The 18,850-nt window shown below is 45.9% G+C and overlaps 1 protein-coding gene across 3 annotated transcripts in view; it reads left to right on the forward strand.

The window, feature by feature from the left end:
- ARHGAP44 (Rho GTPase activating protein 44) overlaps nt 1-18,850 on the forward strand; it is a 181,162-nt gene that overhangs the window by 113,906 nt on the left and 48,406 nt on the right. For all 3 annotated transcript variants that reach the window (XM_042965729.1, XM_042965730.1, XM_042965728.1), the window contains exons 5-7: nt 5,783-5,894; nt 9,876-9,952; nt 17,995-18,112. In XM_042965729.1, the coding sequence (XP_042821663.1) occupies nt 5,783-5,894; nt 9,876-9,952; nt 17,995-18,112 (307 nt within the window). The remainder of the gene's footprint in view (nt 1-5,782; nt 5,895-9,875; nt 9,953-17,994; nt 18,113-18,850) is intronic.

Raw genomic sequence — 18,850 nt, forward strand, 5'->3', positions numbered from 1 at the left:
GTGGACTCAAAAACAAACAAAGCAGAAAGAGACCTATAAATATAGAGAACACACTCATGGTTGCCCAGAGGGGAGGGGTGCGAGGGCCAGGCTTCCAGTTATGAAACCAGTCACAGAGATGAAAGGTACAACATAGGGAATTTTAAAAAGCAGGGGGAGGAGGGCCTGGGGGGCTCAGTCGATTAGGCATCCAGCTTCGGCTCCGGTCATGATCTCACAGCTCGTGAGTTTGAGCCCGTCGTCGGGCTCTGTGCTGACATCTCGGAGCCTGGAGCCTGCTTCGGATTCTGTGCCTCCCTCTCTCTCTGCCCCTTCCCTGCTTGCGCTCTGCTCTCTCTCAAAAATAAACGTTAAGAAGTGTTTTCTTAAAAGGTATCACATTTCCATGTATAGTGTACATGTTGGAAAAATGAGCCACCACACAGGGAATAGAATGGAAAACCTGTAAACTAGTGAAAGGATGTAAAGGGAAACCGATAAAAATAGAAAACACCCCCTAGGAGGGGCTACACGAGCAGCACGGGCCAAGAGAAAAGCGTAATAAAGGGCAAACAGCAGGTGAAATTGAGAGCACTTACTGGGTCTGTATCTCTAGTTGTAGAGGACGAAATAACCTCGACTGCTCATAATGTAGAGAGTCACAGGTGGATAAGACACCCACGCCGTTTCAGAGACTTGCCCAAAACATAGTGACGCAGGTAGATTGAAGGTCAGGTGATGAGGGACACCCAGGTAAACATGACAGACTGAGCACAACCATCTAATAAACCCGGAAAGGCCTGAAAGCCAGGAAAGAAAACAAGAGTTGGCGAAAGCTGTAAAGGTTCTGGATGGTACCAGTAACTGACCCGGTATTAGCGGGTCTCAGAAAGGGGACTCCGGAGCCAGAAGTAGGCTCTGCAGAGAGCCACATCCCTTACATCCCGAAATGCTCACTGGTTCAGGGCTGCTGGCCCTCGGGACCTCTAGAATGGCAAGGGATTGCAGTTAGGCATGCGCATGAAAAGCTAGTCGGGTACCACTCGGACGGTTCACACGCAGCCCTTATCCACAGCCCTGGGAGACTCTCATCCCCTTGTGCCCAACCCCAGCAGAAGAGTCTGCAGCTTTGTTCTCTGGAGGGGGTAAAGCAGAGTGTCCCCAGACCGCGGGCACCGTGTAAGGGTCTCAGGCGTTAAAGTGACTGACGCATACTGGATGCTGAGACTCTTCATGTCTCTTCCCCCTGACCTCTGCAAGCCTCCCCAGGCCCGTGCTCTCTAGGCAGGAAAGAAACAAGAGCCTGGCAAATGTGACCGGCCCAACAGGAATGGACTAAAGATCAAAGATATTGGAGGGGACACTGCTCCAATTAATATGACCCATCTTGACCATCCTACAGATGATCTCGAAGCCTTTCTTCACGTACTCCCAGCTTTGAGTCTCCACTCTTTTTTTTTTTTTTTCATGTTTATTTTTGAGAGAGAGAGAGCGTGAGCAGTGGAGGGGCAGAGAGCAAGGGAGACAAAGAATCTGAAGCAGGCTCCAAGCTGTCAGCACAGAGCCCGATGTGGGGCTTGAACTCACAAACCACAAGATCATGACCTGAGCTGAAGTTGGACGCTTAAACAACTGAGCCACCCAGGCGCCCCCGAGTCTCCACTCTTAAATATAGACAGGCGTCCCAGATCTCCACACATTGGAGGGAAGTCTGACCTGAAACCTATATACCAAAACAATTGGAGGTGGAGGCAGAGAATGTAACTGGGGAGAGATAGATACCACGTCAGGAGGAGATACTTTCAGGAAAATGCTTCACGTAACATTGTCATGTGATCAGAGAAAATAATGCGTCCGTGAAATAAAAGGATGTTTGTCAGTTACATCTCAATGAAAAAAAAAGTATTTAAAAAAAAAAACACGCAACAGCCCAGGGTGTCAATTTAAAAAAAAGGGGGGGGGGCGGGGCACCTGGGTGGCTTAGTTGGTTGAGCATCCGACTTCGACTCAGGTCATGATCTCACGGTTCATGGGTTCGAGCCCTGCGTTGGGCTCTGTGCTGACAGCTCGGAGCCTGGAGCCTGCTTTGGATTCTGTGTCTCCCCCTCTCTGTGCCCCTCCCCCGCTCATGCTCTGTCTTTCTCAAAAATAAACAAACATTCAAAAAAATAAAAAAAATGCTTATGGGGGTGCCATAAGCTTGGTTTTGGCTCAGGTCATGATCTTGCAGGTTCAAGAGTTCCAGCCTTGCATTGGGCTCTGAGCTGGCAGCGTAGAACCTGCTTGGGATTCCTTCTCTCTCCCTCTTTCTCCGCTCCTTCCCTGCTCGTGCTCGCTCTCTGTCTCATAAATAAACTTAAAAAAAAAAAACTTATGGAAAAATACTCTGAGATCAAAAGCAAGCTCATGGAAACAAAATGTACAACTTTTTTTCAGTGGTAGGTTTAGAAGATAAAGTGGAAGAAATACAGAGACTAGAAAAACATGACCATGACGTGGAAAATAGAAAAGTTGGAAGATTGGAAGGCGAATCCAGGAGGTTTTAGGCCTGAATAGCAGGACTTCAGAGAAAAGGAGAGGAAGAAATAATCCTAGCAGTAACAGTAGTTAAGGAATAACTTAAATAATAAAGGAATCCGAAAGAGTTTTCCAGAACCGAAGGGCATGAGCTGTTGTATTGAAAGGGCCCACGGAGCTCCTGGTACAATAGAAAAAGTTGGACCAATGCCAGGCTCACCACTAGTGAGGACCGAGTGACAAGTGAAAAGATTCTACAACCTTCTGGAGCAAAAAAAAAAAAAATTGTCATAGACAAAGTCTCAGAAATCTGAATGCTTCCAGACTTGCCAAGATCAACAGTAGAAACAGAAGATTAATTACTGTGGAATGCCTTCAAATTTCTGAAGGCGTCTGATGATCAGTGTAGAATTCAGTATCCTGCCTCACTGTCAGTCAACACTCAGGGTAATAGAGGAGAATGTTGTGGCACACAGGGTCTCAACAATTGGCTTCCCAAGGGGCGCCTGGGCAGCTCAGTCGGTTAAGCATCCGACTTTGGCTCAGGTCGTGAGCTCACAGTTCAGGGTTCGGGCCCCACATCAGGCTCTGTGCTGACAGCTCAGAGCCTGGATCCCACTTCAGATTCTGTGTCTCCCTCTCTCTCTGCTCCTCCCCTGCTCATGCACTGTCTCTGTCTCTCTCTCTCTCTTAAAAATGAATAAACATTAAATTTTTTTTTTAAAAATTGACTTCCCACACACTCTCTCAAGCTGCTTCAGCAAGACGTGCTCGACAGTGAGGGAGTGACCAAGAAAGAGGTATAGACAGAGGACATGGGAAATAAGGTCTGTCCAGCACAGGACAGAGGAAAATCCCAGGAAATGGGGAAGAAAGTATGCGGGAAGATGGCCATGCCAAACGATTGAAGGAAAACTCAATCCAGGTTGACGCGGGTCCGGGAGAGAAGAATTTGAGAAGTTGAAATTCATTCACATCCAGCGTGATTCAGTTTCTTAAGAGAGAAAGTAGTTCGTGGTGGAGGGTTTGGGGTTCGATCAGGTCTATAGAGAAATAAACACGCAAACCAAAACAAGGCGATTATTAACTCCACAGAGAGGACACATACACAGCAAAGACCAGCGATCGCAATATACGACTCTGAATCAAACACATGGGGTCAAAAATATAGTGCAAATACTAAGGGTCTCTAAATACATGCAGGGAGGTCAGGTGTAAAGGTAGCTAAATCTTCACTTTCCACAGTTGGCAGTCAATAGCCAGTGGTTACAATTCAACAACAACAACAAAGTAGCATCAGGAGCATGGAGGTAAGTAACAGACAAATTAGGTCAAAGACACCATTAGAAGAAGAAAACAATGATCCTAAGCCCACGACCTGGAAGTTTGACATCTGCAGCAGATATGAAATAGAATGTGAATCCACTCTGCCTCCACACACGTATTTTTAAGTATATAAAAGGAACTCCTGCAAATAAAATGAAATAAATAGATCCGGGTACACAAATAACATGAACAAGCACATCGTGGAACAGGAATCGTGAATGGCCCCAAACACGGAAAGATCTTCAGTCTCTCCAGGAGCCAAGGAATGCGAATTAAAGCCAGGATGGGGTAATGTTTTGCACCCACCAGTTTGGCAGAAATTAAATGCCTTACTGGTACCGAGGGTTGGAGAGAGTGTGGAGCATTGGGAACTCCTATTTGCACTGGTGAGAGAGAAGTTAGCATTCTCACTTAAAGAGCAAGTATCTAGTAAGGTTAAGGGGATGTGTGTCTCCTCTCCTTTGCACAGAAAAATTCTCACATGCAAACAGAGACCATGCACATATGTCCTGCAGCTCTGGACGGAATGGCAGTGTTGATTATGGGAAGGGTTAATAAATGGTGGAGTGAAAATGCATACACCAGAATGACTTAATTCTGTGGATATCGAGACACATAAGCCCCAAAGATGATGATGCATGAAAAAAAGCAGCAGATAGGTTCAGCCTAAAACCATTGCTGTGAACGTGTTTCTTTTTTTTAATGTTTATTTTTGAGAGAGACACAGAGAGGCAGAGACAGTGTGAGTGGGGGAGGGGCAGAGAGAGAGAGGGAGACAGAATCCGAAGCAGGCTCCAGACTCTGAGCCATCAGGACAGAGCCCCACATGGGGCTCAAACCCATGAACCTTGAGATCATGACCTGAGCCTAAGTCAGATGCTTAATCAACTGAGCCACCCAGGCGCCCCCTGATGTGAACTTGTCGTTCAGGTGGGGCATTGGTATCATGTATTGTATGTGACCGCTTATGTGTCATCAAAGTGTAAACATAACAGGAAACAACAAATACATACTAACTGAAAAGTAACAGTGGTCTCTTCTTATACTTTTATTGATTTGTAAAAACTTTTTGCGTGAGTTTCAGTCAGCATGGTACCACGCAAAAGGAGGACTGTCTGTATACCCATTCAGGGGGCATTAACATCCTTGAAATAACATATTGTCTCATCTAGGAATATGGTATATAGCTTTCTACTCATTCAGGTCTTCTGTTATTTGCTTATTACGAACACACTTTTGTAATGGTTTTTCCATTCCAACTTTCCACTGGATAATTGTTCATTCTCTACAAAGGTAAGTTGTCACGGCTTAAGAGAAGGGGTTTTCTGTCTCTAAGAGCCTCTTGCAATTGAAGATTTTGGGATGTGTTTAAAGATGTTGGTTTGTTCGTGTATCAGTTATAGCTAGTTTTCCAGTGCTCCGGGCAGATAGAAGCATCTGGGTCTTAGAGGAGTGTGCATTCAGCATGCATGAGTCTGTGCTCCCCACACCTCTCTTATATTTCCCTACATGTTCCCTTTACTCCAGGCACACGGTAGGTACTTAGCATCATTTAAAAAAACTGAAAATTTCAGGGGCGCCTAGGTGGCTCAGTCGGTTGAGCGTCCGACTTCGGCTCAGGTCATGATTTCATGAGCTCATGATTCGTGAGTTCAAGCCTCATATCGGGCTCACTGCTGTCAGCCCGTCAGCGCAGACCCCTCTTTGGATCCCCTGTCCCCCTCTCTCTGCCCCTCTCCCGCTTGCCCCTTCCCAAAAAATAAATGTTAAAAAAAAAAAAACCTGAAAATTTCAGAAATGCAAATGAACGGAGCACGTTGGTCAGTGTTGTAGCAGGGGAACCAGCCAGTGTAGGAACACCATCCCCTGAAAGCTTACCCAGCCTTGAGCCGATGATGGTGGTTGCAGGTGACCTCTTGCCTTCTGGGGTTTTCAGCCTGGCTTCCCCCTCCTGTTGCAGGAAGATGCTGAAACTCTGTGGAGAGACCGAGGACAAGCTGGCTCAGGAGCTGATCCACTTTGAGTTGCAGGTGGAGAGAGACGTGATTGAGCCCCTGTTTTTGCTGGCCGAGGTAAGCAGCGGGGATGAGGCCACCCGCGCTGTGAGACTGTTTTTCACCACGGATGATTACTGCCTGTCCGCGTGGTCAGGATTCCCTGGTATGACAGCCCCGTGCACTGTTTGTCAGCTCTGTCTCCCACCCGTACTGGTCTCTGTTGGCGTTCCGCTGGGGAAGGGAATAAAGCTGGCACTGTACCTCCTTCCCCACCAGGGTCTACACTGCTATACTGTCCCTGCCCTCCACCCGTCTCTAGTCTTCACTGAAATGAAGGCAGCCCTTCCTCAGAAGGAGACTCTGTAGGGGCTCACAGGTTATGTGTACATGGATTGGTTTGATTTGATTTGATTATTTTTATTGTACTTTATTCATTTTATTCATTTATTTTATTTTATTGTACTTATTCATTTTATTTTTTCTTTTATTTACCTTATTTTTATTTTATTTTATTTTATTATTTTATTCATTTATTTTAATTTATTTTTATTTTATTTTATTCATTTTATTTTATTATTTTTTATTCTATTTTTTATTTTGTTTTATTCATTTACTTTTATTTATTTTTTTTAATTTTTTTTTTTAACGTTTATTTATTTTTGAGACAGGGAGAGACAGAGCACGAATGGGGGAGGGTCAGAGAGAGAGAGGGAGACACAGAATCTGAAACAGGCTCCAGGCTCTGAGCAGTCAGCACAGAGCCCGACGCGGGGCTCGAACTCACATACCGCGAGATCGTGACCTGAACCGAAGTCGGACGCTTAACCGACTGAGCCACCCAGGCGCGCCATTTACTTTTATTTTTATTTTATTTTATTCATTTTATTTTATTCATTTATTTTATTTTATTTTTATTTCACTCATTTTATTTTTTATTTTATTTTATATTATTAGTTTATTATATCTTATTTTATTTTTTATTTTACTTTTATTTATTTTGTTCTTTTGTTATTTTAATTTATTTTTATTTTATTTTATTTTACTCATTTTATTTATTATTTTGTTTTATTTTATTTTTTATTTTGTTTTATTCATTTACTTTTATTTTATTCATTTTATTTTACTTTATTCATTTTATTTTATTCATTTATTTTATTTTATTATTTTTATTTTATTCATTTTATTTTTTCTTTTATTTTATATTAGTTTATTTTATTTTTATTTTATTTTATTTTTATTTTATTTTATTTTTTATTTATTTTATTAATTTATTTTATTTTAATTTATTTATTTTTATTTTATTTATTTATTTATTTTATTTTACTCATTTTAGTTTAGTTTATTTGCATGAATTCCAGTGCGGTTAACACACAGTGTTATATTAGCCTCAGCTGTACAAACATACTGATTCAACAATTCTGTACGTTACTCAGTGCTCCTCACAGTTCGTGTGCTCTTGGGATGCCTGGGTGGCTCAGTCGGTTGAGCGTCCGACTTTAGCTCAGGTCATGATCCTTGTGGTTCGTGGGTTCGAACCCCGTGTCGGGCTCTGTGCTGACAGCTCGGAGCCTGGATCCCACTTCGGATTCTGTGTCTCCCCCTCTCTCTCGGCCCCTCCTCCATTCACACTTTGTCTCTCTCAAAAATAAACAAACATTAATAAGTGTGCTCTTAATCTCCTTCATCCCTGGATTTTAAAGGGTACTAAATAAAAACGATTTTATTACAAAGACACCTTGAGGTCTCTGTGACGATTTTGCCGGCTTCCACCAAGTAAAATTGTGTGTCAAGTAAGAAAGGAAATGATTGGGGGTTTTTTTGCCTTGAACCCCGGACCTCCCCCCGATTGCCTCTAGTTGGTCCTATAAAACCTCCCTGGGTACCATCCCATATGGCTGCCTGCAGCGATGTAAATGCTTTACATCTGCACAGTTTGTTCTCCAGTAGCCACCCATGGCCATTGAGCTCTTGAAATGTGGTTGGTGTGACTGAGGAATTCAATTTTTAATTTTGTTTAATTTTTGCTCCTGAGAATTTTTTTAATTTTTTTTTAAATATGGAATTTATTGTCACATTGGTTTCCTTACAACACCCAGTGCTCATCCCAACAGATGCCCTCCTCAATGCCCATCACCCACCCTCACCTCCCCCCCACCCCCCATCAACCCTCAGTTTGTTCTCAGTTTTTAAGAGTCTCTTATGTTTTGGCTCCCTCCCTCTCTAACCTTTTTTTTTTTTTTTCCTTCCCCTCCCCCATGGTCTTCTGTTAAGTTTCTCAGGATCCACATAAGAGTGAAAACATATGGTATCTGTCTTTCTCTGTGTGACTTATTTCACTTAGCATCACACTCTCCAGTTCCATCCACGTTGCTACAAAAGGCCAGATTTCATTTTTTCTCGTTGCCACGTAGTATTCCATTGTATATATAAACCACAATTTCTTTATCCATTCATCAGTTGATGGACATTTAGGCTCTTTCCAGAGTTTGGCTATTGTTGTGTTCCTGAGAATTTAAAATGATGTAGCCACCAGGAGCTAGAGGCTACCATATTGGATTAGCATTGCTCCAGACCACGTCTGGTTTCCTTCCCGGACTGCCCCCAGCACCTCCACATCTCCCGATGCAATTTCTGTGACAGAATGTATGGGCAAATAAATACTTGGGTGCCTAAAAGTATTCAAGGAGAAAATCCTATATATGGTGGTTTGACAGAGATCAGCTCTAGACTTCTCGGATACCATCCAGTTAGAGGCCATTGCTCAACCAACAGCGTGCATGAGAGGCCCTTCTCTCTTCATAAAGGTGGTTTGGGGTCCCTGGCAAAGCCTGACTGAAACCCAAGGGATGTGTTTGACCTGGATGCTGAGGCTCACTTAACACCACCCAGATGTCCCTGTGACCCTCCAACTTTGCTTCTGGGGGCAGTGATGACTCTGGGAGCCCAGGGCCACATCTTCTCTTACCTGCCAGAAGTTATTACCCCCATACGTCAGTCATCCCTGCTCAGAAGATCTTCTTCCCATTTCTTCCTTCTCTATAAAAACCATAGCCTGAGATGATGCTGGTTTCAATGCACAGCCAATTTTCCCTTCGAAATTCTCACTTCCTGCCCCACTTTGGCTAAGCCTGGACCCCAAATCCCACACCCCGGGATGTTGAGAGAAGTCATTTTTTTAGAAATAAAAATAGAGAAAGAGCATCCACATACACCCACTATGGAAGAACTTGCTGTAGCCGAGCAAAGCCATGGCTGTGTTTATTTGGTTTTTATTTTGGAAAAACTTCTTACTGAATTTCTATAAAAATATGTCCTAATTGCATTCCTCATCGGATCTCAGGTCTCCTGAGACTCGTCTCCGTCATCCGCCTGCTGTCTGTTTTGAATTAGGTCCGTGTGTCCACTCTTTCTGCTTTGCTCTCCACTTGTGACCCTGGTGTGGAGGACAGAGCTGGGATTGAGCCTTTTTTTTTTTTTTTTTGCTGGCTGAGGTAGGAACAAGAATGAGGCCAGGCATCAGTGAGCAGAGCAGAGCAGAACCCCTACAGGGTCTGGGTGATGGGGGGCCTGGCAGGTGTCCGGCGAAAAAAAGAGCAGAGGTCAGCTCAGGATCAAGAATCAAAGGTTTCATCCGGAAATAAGGCTTGGGAGCCCTCCACCACACTTGTTGAATGGCTGGCTGTCCGTAGTTCTTTAAGAATTTATCTGCAACTTGGGGTGCCCGGGTGGCTCAGTCGGTTAAGCATCCAACTCCAGCTCAGGTCATGATCTTGCAGTCCGTGAGTTCGAGCCCCGTGTCGGGCTCTGTGCTGACAGCTCGGAGCCTGAAGCACCTGCTTCGGATTCTGTGTCTCCCTCTCTCTCTGCCCCACACCTCCTGGTTCATATTCTCTCTCTCTCTCTCTCTCTCTCTCTCTCTCTCTCTCTCTCTCTCTCTCTCTGTCTCTCTCTCAAAATAACATTAAAAAATTTTTAAAAAATATATACATTTCAAAAACGAAAAGAATTTGTCTGGAACTTCAGTTTGACTATGTCTCTTACCTTCTGTAACCACAGGTGGAAATCCCAAATATTCAGAAGCAGAGGAAACATTTAGCAAAGTTGGTGTTGGATATGGATTCATCACGAACAAGGTAGAGTTTCTCCGCTTTCATTTTTGCTTCTTGGAAGGAATAGTGATCATATTTGGGGGGGGGGGTGGCGTGTAGGGCTTTGCGTGTAGGGGTTTGCATGTTGAGTATGTTTTCATTGACTAAGTTTTTCCGAACACTCACAACGTGCCAGGCACTGGCGGTAAGAGTCATGAGTCAGAGACATGGGGTCCCTGCTCTCTTGGGGGCTGTAGTCTAGTGTGGGAGACAGAAACCCTAGATGAGGAGTGAACATGTGGTGATTTCGGGCAGCCGTGAGTCATATAAAGAAGACGGCACTTGGGATGCCTGAGGGGCTCAGTCGGTGAAACATCCGACTCTGGGTTTCAGCTCGGGTCATGATCTCACAGTTCGTGAGATCAAGCCCCGTGTTGGGCTCTGTGTTGACGGTGCGGAGCCTGCTTGGGATTCTCTCTCTGTCCCTCTCCCTGCTCATGCACACACTCTCTCTGTCTCAGTCTCGCAAACTAATTAATTAAAAAAAAAAAAAATGAAGATAGCACGGTGCAATTTTGAGAGAGAATGATGGAGAAAGGAAGGCAACAACATTAGGTCCGTTAAAACAGAGGAGGCTTTTTTGGAGGAGGTGACACTTGATCTGGGACACAAATGACAAGGAGGTAGCCATGCAGAGATTGGGTGCAGAAGGATTCATGACAGCAGGAACAGCACATGCAGAGGTCCTGAGGTGGGGAGTCAGGCTGCCATATCCAGGGTACAGCACGAAGGCAGTGTGGCTGGGGTAGAAGGGGCCAGCGGTGCAGCTGTCCCCTCTGTAGCCGTGTTCTGAACCCAAGACTATTATGAGGGAAGCACCATTCCCACTGTGCTGTTCTCCTCCGGCACTGTCTCCCAGAAGCCCCCAGAAAGCTCCTGTTACAGCAGGGGAACCTCCAGAGGCTCCGAGACGCCACCATTGACTCTGGCCTCCTTTTGTCCCAATGGCGCATATCCACCTTTCTAATCCTTGCCCTGGTGTGTGCGCCCAAGCTCACACCTCGAAGGAATGTAGGTTCACGAATACGAATGTGGAAGGCACATTTTGGTTCGACTCTAGGACCTTTGGGCGGTCAGTTTTAATCACCTGCACAGCTCTTTTTTGATTTTCCTGAGAAAAAGAAACAAAAACAAACCCCGAATAGACAGATCTGCTTGGGCCGAGAGATGCAATATAGAATCCTGAACCAGGAATCTCTGGTGAGGTTCCCAGATCCAGACCACCTGGTTACGTTACTCAGTCCACCTGCCCCCCGAACTCCAGTGCCCTCACCTGCCCACGGGTAATAACGCCACTTGTGGGTTGACTTGAGGATTGTTTTCAGTGTCCAGTGAGATCACGTTTATCCCTTTTTTTTTTTTTTTTTTTTTTTTAACATTTTGCAACTGCTTTACAAAAGGAAGCAGCTACGGTAACTGGTTCAGACCCTGGAATTCTGCATCTGGACCAATAGGAAATGTAGGCCAGTCCCCCAAGACCAGAAATAGAACGGGTCGTATCAACAGAGACACGAAGATTTCTTTAGTTAATTTTGTGTTTCCCAGACTCCCAGTCCACCTGAACGGTTTTGGGGGCCTCTGGAGCCACACATCTGGTAAAAAGTTGATTCACTTCTTTCCAATGAATCTGTTAGAAACATTGTGGAGCGCTCCCAGAAACCGAAACGCGGTAGCCCCTGCTGTATATGTACTGGCTACACCTGAAAGTGACCGGGACAAAAGCAAAGCCAGTGCTGTTAAATCCCGTTGCCTACGGAAGGTGGTGATGCTGACACTCTTCTTCTGTTAAGAAGGAAGAGGAACAGAAAGGTTGTCAGAGCTATTCTGACCCAGATCTGAGGCTCTCTCCTTCCCCGCCCCAAAGTTTACGTATATATTTTGAGAGAGAGAGAGAGCATGAGCAGGGGAGGGGCAGAGAGAGGGAGGGAGAGAGGGAGGGAGAGAGAGAATCCCAAGCAGGCCCCATACTTTTAGCGCGGAGCCTGACGCAGGGCTGGATCTCATGCGCCGTGAGATCATGGCCTGAGCCGAAATCAAGAGTTGGACGCTTCACCAACAGAGCCACCCAGGCGCCCCCTGAGGCTCTCTCCTTAGCGTATGTGGAGGAAGACCGAGCAGGTTGTATGGGGAGTATTCATTTGGCATCGCTCACGACTACATGCTTGGGTCACATACAGATGCTCCCATGACGTCAGCATTCAAGACCCACATGTGGGAGTCACACGGGAGGAGGAAACACATGCTGTTGGTCCCACTGGTAGATGCCTTGCTCCTGGGTTTGTAGAGTGATTTCCTTCTGTGGGGACCTGGTTCTTAGCTCAGAGGGCTTCTCTCTGCTTCTGTAAGGGAAACCTGAATTTCCAACACGGAGCTTCTGGTTGGGGGGCCAGATCCTAGTAGCATCAGGGGCTCGCAGTTGCTGTCTCTACGTTCGTATTTTTGTTCACTCTCCTTATGAGATGGGGAGTGCGTGGGCAGTCATGGTCCATCTGGTCACATGGTGTGTTTTTGATGGTGACACCAAGTGGCGTAGAGATTCTGAAACCATAGAGAAGCGTCATTAGGAACCTGCCTTCCATGATTTAATGAACTCTGCCATATAATGAACTCTTGCACATTTCCAGCCCGTCATCTCTTATATGCTGGGATTCGGGGAGGAAATCGCTACCTCCCCTATCCAAATCTTTATGCCTCTGAACTTCAGCCGAGACCCTTCACAACCCTCGTTGTTTCGGAAGCCAACCCACCCCCAACTTCTGCCTTTTCCCTGACCCCTGGCTCGTCACCCCACATGAGGACTGCATCCCGAGAGGCAGCAGTGAGAGTAAGACCAAATGTTCAATAGCAAGATCACCAGCCGTTCTTCTGGAACAGTTGGGTTCTCCCTGCCCTGATCTCCACCCCTCCCAGCCTCCCCATGTGGTCAGTTTGCGCTTCTGTTCTTTGTGATGTCCTTCTTCTGATTATTAGACCTTTCTTTAGTCTTGTTTGTTTGGTCCTTCATGAGTTACACTCTCCACTGTGCAGCATATCCCAGGTGGACACACGCTCTTGATCATTGTGACTAGATCTTTGAATTCTACAACTAGGGTGAGTAGTGTCAAATCCACCTCATTTTTCCAGTGTTTAATTCGAATTTGAGGTGTGTCTTTACCTCTATCCGAGTATATCTGGTTTATCTGTTTCAAAAGCCAATTTGATAAGCCTTCGTATCCTCAGAGAAGACCAAAGCTGAGTAAAAGATTGTAGATAAGGAGGATGGAGGAAAAACTCAAGGAAGCTTTACGCTGGATTAAAGATGCGAATTGAATTGAACTGAATTGAATTGTACTGAACTGAATTGAACTGAATTGAATTGAGCTGAACTGAATTGAACTGAACTGAATTGAACTGAACTGAACTGAATTGAACTGAACTGAATTGAATTGAACTGAATGGAACTGAATTGAATTGAACTGAATTGAATTAAACTGAATTGAATGTTATACAGATGTCTTTTCTGTGATAGGTTTGGTTGGACAATGGTTACAGAAGGAGCCCCATTCCTTTCCAAAGTCTGCCTCACTTTTTTTCTGGGCACGTATCTCAAGATCAACCCTTCTGAGTCCAGAACACGTCACATTTCTGCTGAATTGATGCCTCTGGGTCCCACTGTGGACTAAATTGTGTTTTCCCTCCCCAAATTCATATGTTGAAGCACTAATCCCTACAGTCTTTGGAGATAGGGCCTTTCTGAAGTAATTAAGATGAAGTCAGGTCGTAAGGGGAGGGCCTTAATCCAGTAGGGTCGGTGGCCTTATAAGAAGAGGAAGAGAGATTTCTTTCTCTCTCCATGCTCAGAGGAAGGGCCGTGTGCTGAGGAGTGAGGAGGCAGCTCTCTGCCAACCAGCAACAGAGCCCTCCCCAAACCCAAACCTTGCCAGAGCCTTGACCTGGGACTTGCAGTCTTCAGAGCTATGAGAAAACCAATTCCTGTTGTTCAAGCTCCCAGGTGTGTGGCATATTATCATGGCATCCTGAGCAGATTAAGACACCTGCCTTCTTCAGAAGCAGATAAACTAATATAAATAAAGCAGGAGAGTTTGGGGAAGGATCCTGAGTAGCTCATGGAAGTAAGGAAGTGGCTAATTAGAAGTGAATTCTGGAGCTGTGGCCGATTTAAGTACCTCTGGAAGGGAGGGCAATAGCTGTTCTTCATCTGTCACCTCTGCTTCTCTCCACATACGGGCCTCTTCTGTCCATTGTCTTCATGGTCCTCTAGGCTCATGTCTCTTCAGCATGACCCTTGACCCTTTCGTTCTAGTTCTAGAAGTACAAAGGAGAGGCTCGTTTGTCCGGACTTTGCTTACATGCCACTTTCTTGCCCTGTCAGTTGGTCACAGTGATGAAGGATGGGGGCACGGGGTTGGTTTGCATCAGGGACCCTCATCTGGACCGCTCACGGTGAGGGCCATGCCAAACTGGCTGCTCTCTGGGGCCCACACATCGGAGCAGGAGTGGGGCAGGGCCTCACAAAGCAGAGGATGACAGTGACACAGGAAAGGGGGAGACTGGCCAGAGGAAATAATAAATGTCCCATTACAGGAACATTCCCATTCTGAAAAGTCTTCCTCTTGATTTCCGGTTGCCTTGAAATTCTCTTGCATTTGCCCTCTTGACCCTCCTCCTGATCCCTAAAATCTCATACCCTTATTTCCGGCCGTTTTCTCTCCTCTCGCCTTCATGAAAGCCAGCCGGTATTCTGTCTCCACCTCCCCCAGATTGTATAGTGATGACATCTTTCCCAGCGAACGATGGTGTCACAGCAGACCTTTCTGCTCTGCAAATTTTAAAGCTCACGCTTCTTGGTCAAGAATCCCTGTTTTCTTCTCTTGACAAAGCAGGACAGTTCTTGAGTTTATTTATAGAACAGGTGGCTGGCAAGACCACCGTACCTTGAAATTCACGGTTAAGGTCTCTTTTCCCGGCAGATTACTGTCCATACACATGTTTCTGTGTTTTCCTTGTCATTTTATTCTTTATTTCCACAGTCTCATTCCACATCTTATCACTACTTTGTGATCTCAAAATAGGTAATTTATCTATTACGAATAAAATTCCCTATAAAAGGAGGGGAAAGATGTAGGATTTTAAACTACCAAGATGTGGGGGGTGCCTGGTTGGCTCAGTTGGTTGAGCATCTGATTCTTGATCTTGGGTCAGGTTATGATCTCACGGTTAGTGAGTTCGAGCCCTGCACCAGGATCTCTGCACTGAGTGTGGAGCCTGCTTAAGATTCCCTCCCTCCCCCCCCCTCCTCTTCCCTGCTCGCACGTGTTCTCTCTCTAAAAAAAATAATAATAATAATTAAAAAAAAATTACACACTCAGAGGAACAAATAAATTACCAAGATGTGGGCCAAGGGGGTAGAATTTACAGGGAAAATGGAAGGAAATAAGGAAGAAAAGAAAGGTAACCTAGGAAAATGTCCTCATTTTAATACACCCATTTAAGTACAATTGTTTTATTTTTTAATCTAATCCAGATCTTTGAAGCCATAAAAATCCATGTCTGTAAACTTTGTTTACTTATTTTTTTCACACCTATGTTGGTTAGTTATTTTTTCGTTAGGTAGCATGAGCCAAATGGTGGTTATAGATAGATAGATAGATAGATAGATAGATAGATAGATACACACACACACACACACTTATATATTTATATATATTTATATATTTATATATATTTATATATATATATTTATAATATATATATATATATTTTTTTTTAAGTAGGCTCACGCCCAGGGTGGGGCTTGAACTCACAACCCTGAGAACGAGAGCCACATGCCCCACTGACTGAGTGAGCCAGGCGCCCTAGAGCTTGATCTCATAATCTACCCTATTCATTATCAGTGATCTAAATTACATCCATGGAGTCTCCTATTTTATTTGAAAGCCCTACGACGCTTTATTTTTAAAATTTTATTTTTTGTTAAATTTTTTAAACACTGTATTTATTTTTGAGAAAGAGAGAGTGAGATCGGGAGAGGAACAGAGAGAGAGGGAGACACAGAATCCGAAGCAGGCTCCGGGCTCAGAGCTGTCAGCACAGAGCCCGACGCGGGGCTGGAACTCACGAACCGTGAGATCCTGACCTGAGCTGAAGTCAGACGCTTAACTGAGCCACCCAAGCACCCCATCCACAACACTTTAATACTTCGTTTCAAATGCTTAAACAAACCTCCGGATGTCTATTAAATGTATCCTTTCTGTAGGGCAAACCATTTTATGAGAAAGAATTCCCCAGGAATTTGTATTAATCCTTATCTGTTAGTTTAGATTTTGAAACATCTTTGAGTAGAGTATTTCCTTTCAATTTTGCCTTGAATTCTTTCCTTGAGCGAGGAATGGTTCCCAAGACCTGTGTGTCCGTCTCTGGACCTTCAAGCCAGCTTGACGTCCCAAAGGCTTTTTAAGTAATTTTCCCATGAATGCATTTCTCTAAGGAATACAGAATCGTTGTTGTTGTTGTTGTTGTTGTTGTTGTTGTTGTTGTTGTTATTTTGCTAATAGCAAAGATGACTATTATTTCCTCTTCTTGTGTCACAGCCTTGGACCCCTCTGTAGGTCCTGAGGGTAAGAAGAGATTGTGACTCTCAAAGTGGTGGTCACGTTATCTTTTGCCTTTATGTTGGATGGCGTAAGAGCCAAATGGTACCTGCAGGGCCGTCTAGTTTGGTCTGTATGCTATTGGCCTGTATGGTGTCTGAGAGAAATTATTTAGGGCGCCTGGATGGCTCAGTTGGTCAAGCATCCAACTCTTGGTTTCCACTCAGGTTGTGATCTCACGGTCTGCGAGATCGAGCCCCACGTCAGACTCCGCGCTAACAGTATGGAGTCTGCTTGGGATTTTCTCTGTCTCTCCCTCTCTCTCTGTCCCTCCCCCACTTGCCCCACCCCTCAAAATAAATAAATAAATTTTAAAAAAGTATTTAGGGGTGCCGGGTTGGCTCATTTGATTAAGCGTCTGAGTCTTGCTTTCGGCTCAGGTCATTATCTCATGGTTTGTGAGATCGAGACCCGCATCAGGCTCTGTGCTGACGGTGCGGAGCCTGCTTGGGAGTCTCTCTCCCTGTCTCTCTCAAAATAAATAGATAAACTTAAAAAAAAAAAGAAAGAAACTATTTAACCTGTTGCCATATTTCATCAGGAGGGTTCCTGTGACAGTTGCCAGCTTTCTCTTGGCAATTGAGACATCTGGCAGCTTGGGTCCCATGAGCCCCCGCTGAAACACAGGTGCACTGCAGTCTGGGCAGTGACCCCCACCAGGGCCCCCTTCCCCTCGCTGCCCCTCCCCACCCCGATTTTCAGGCAGGTGTTAGACTGCAGACAGGTGTTGGCTGTCCTGGCGTCCTGATCACACGAGGAACCCGCTCCTGACCCCGCGACACCTGCTACCATCTAGGGTCATCGGAGCCTTCCTTCCGGGGGGCTGCTTTGTGGGTGTCTCCCTGATGACGCCAGAGCAGCAGCTTCGCCACCCAACCTGCCCCCAGCGCCTGCCTCCGACGGCGGGTCTTGTCCGCGAAAAGAGAAACGTTTAAGAAAATATAAGCACCGCCTCTCAATGTTGACAGCAAGCTTTCCATGCTGGCTGGCAGAGGCTTTTGCTTTCAGATTCGTCTTTAATCTTAACTGCCCGGGCTCTCAGCTCGCCACGGTTTCGGCTGCAGCCAAGTCAGTGAGCGTTTCCAGACTCGGAGTCCGCGGGACAGTCAGGGGCCAGAAAGGGACAGCCAGCCCTGTGCTTCAGAGACAGCACCGGTGCTGGTCCTGTGTGATCCTTGGTGTTCAGGGGACGTGGGGGACAATCTGGGGAATGCCCGCCCTTGTCCGAATGGGGCGGCTGATCCTCTGTGTCCAGCAGCTACCGCCCGGGTCCTCCTGGGGAACGTCCCTAACCGGCTCTTCTCTCGGTGTTCCCGTGATACCCCGGGGCTCGGCCTGTCTCACACCTCTCCTCTTTTTTGTCCTGTTTTCCACCAGGTGGCAGCAGACGTCGAAGTCTTTAGGTTTGTCCGGCAGCTTGCAGCCCGCAGGTGCCAAAGCTGACGCCCTCAGGGAAGAGATGGACGAGGCCGCCAACCGAGTGGAGATTTGCAGGGTATCCGCCCCCCCCCCCCCACTCTGCTCCTCCTCACTGGGACAGATGGGGGAGCCCTCAGGGAGTCCCTGATTCTTCACCAGAGTTGTAGGAAAACCCTAAGGGTGAGGTCTGGTTGGACTGAACGTCCCCAGGCTTGCCCACGGGCATCCCCAGAGCCAGGATGAGCCCTAAGAGCTGGGGCTTTGAGGCGACCTAGACTGGGGAGTGGGGTTGGTGGCAGTGGTGGGTTATCAACAGGGTTCCTGCGTGGCAGGCAAAGAGGAAATGGCCTTGGCCTCCGTGCGAAGCGTTTGTAGGGCGCTCTGAGTCCCACAGGATAGATTCCGGGCTGGAAAGAACAGTCGAGAATCTAGACGGTAGGCGAACCTTGACTCACTGCTGGTATTAAATTGTTTAGCTTCTGGTTCACCCTTTAATACTCCCTGAGCCCTTTTATCCGTCTCTCGCCTCCCGGGACACAGTTAATGATGACGCTGGAATGCTGACCGAGGAGATAGTCACGGACGAGACACGTTCCCTCTGGTTTAAGAGAGAAATAGTTGCCTTGGAGCTGATAGGCGTTAATTGGCAACATGCCGTTTGTGGAGCTCTGTGTCTATGCACATCTGTATGTGTGCGCTCAGGTCCGTTTGGCTTTAGGTCCAAGGAACAGTCTATGCACGTCTGTATACGTGCGCTCAGGTCCGTTTGGGTTCAGATCCGGGGAACAGTCTATGCACGTCTGTATGCGTGAGC

This window comes from Panthera tigris, chromosome E1 (genome assembly GCF_018350195.1).
Source record: "Panthera tigris isolate Pti1 chromosome E1, P.tigris_Pti1_mat1.1, whole genome shotgun sequence".
NCBI lineage: Eukaryota > Metazoa > Chordata > Mammalia > Carnivora > Felidae > Panthera > Panthera tigris.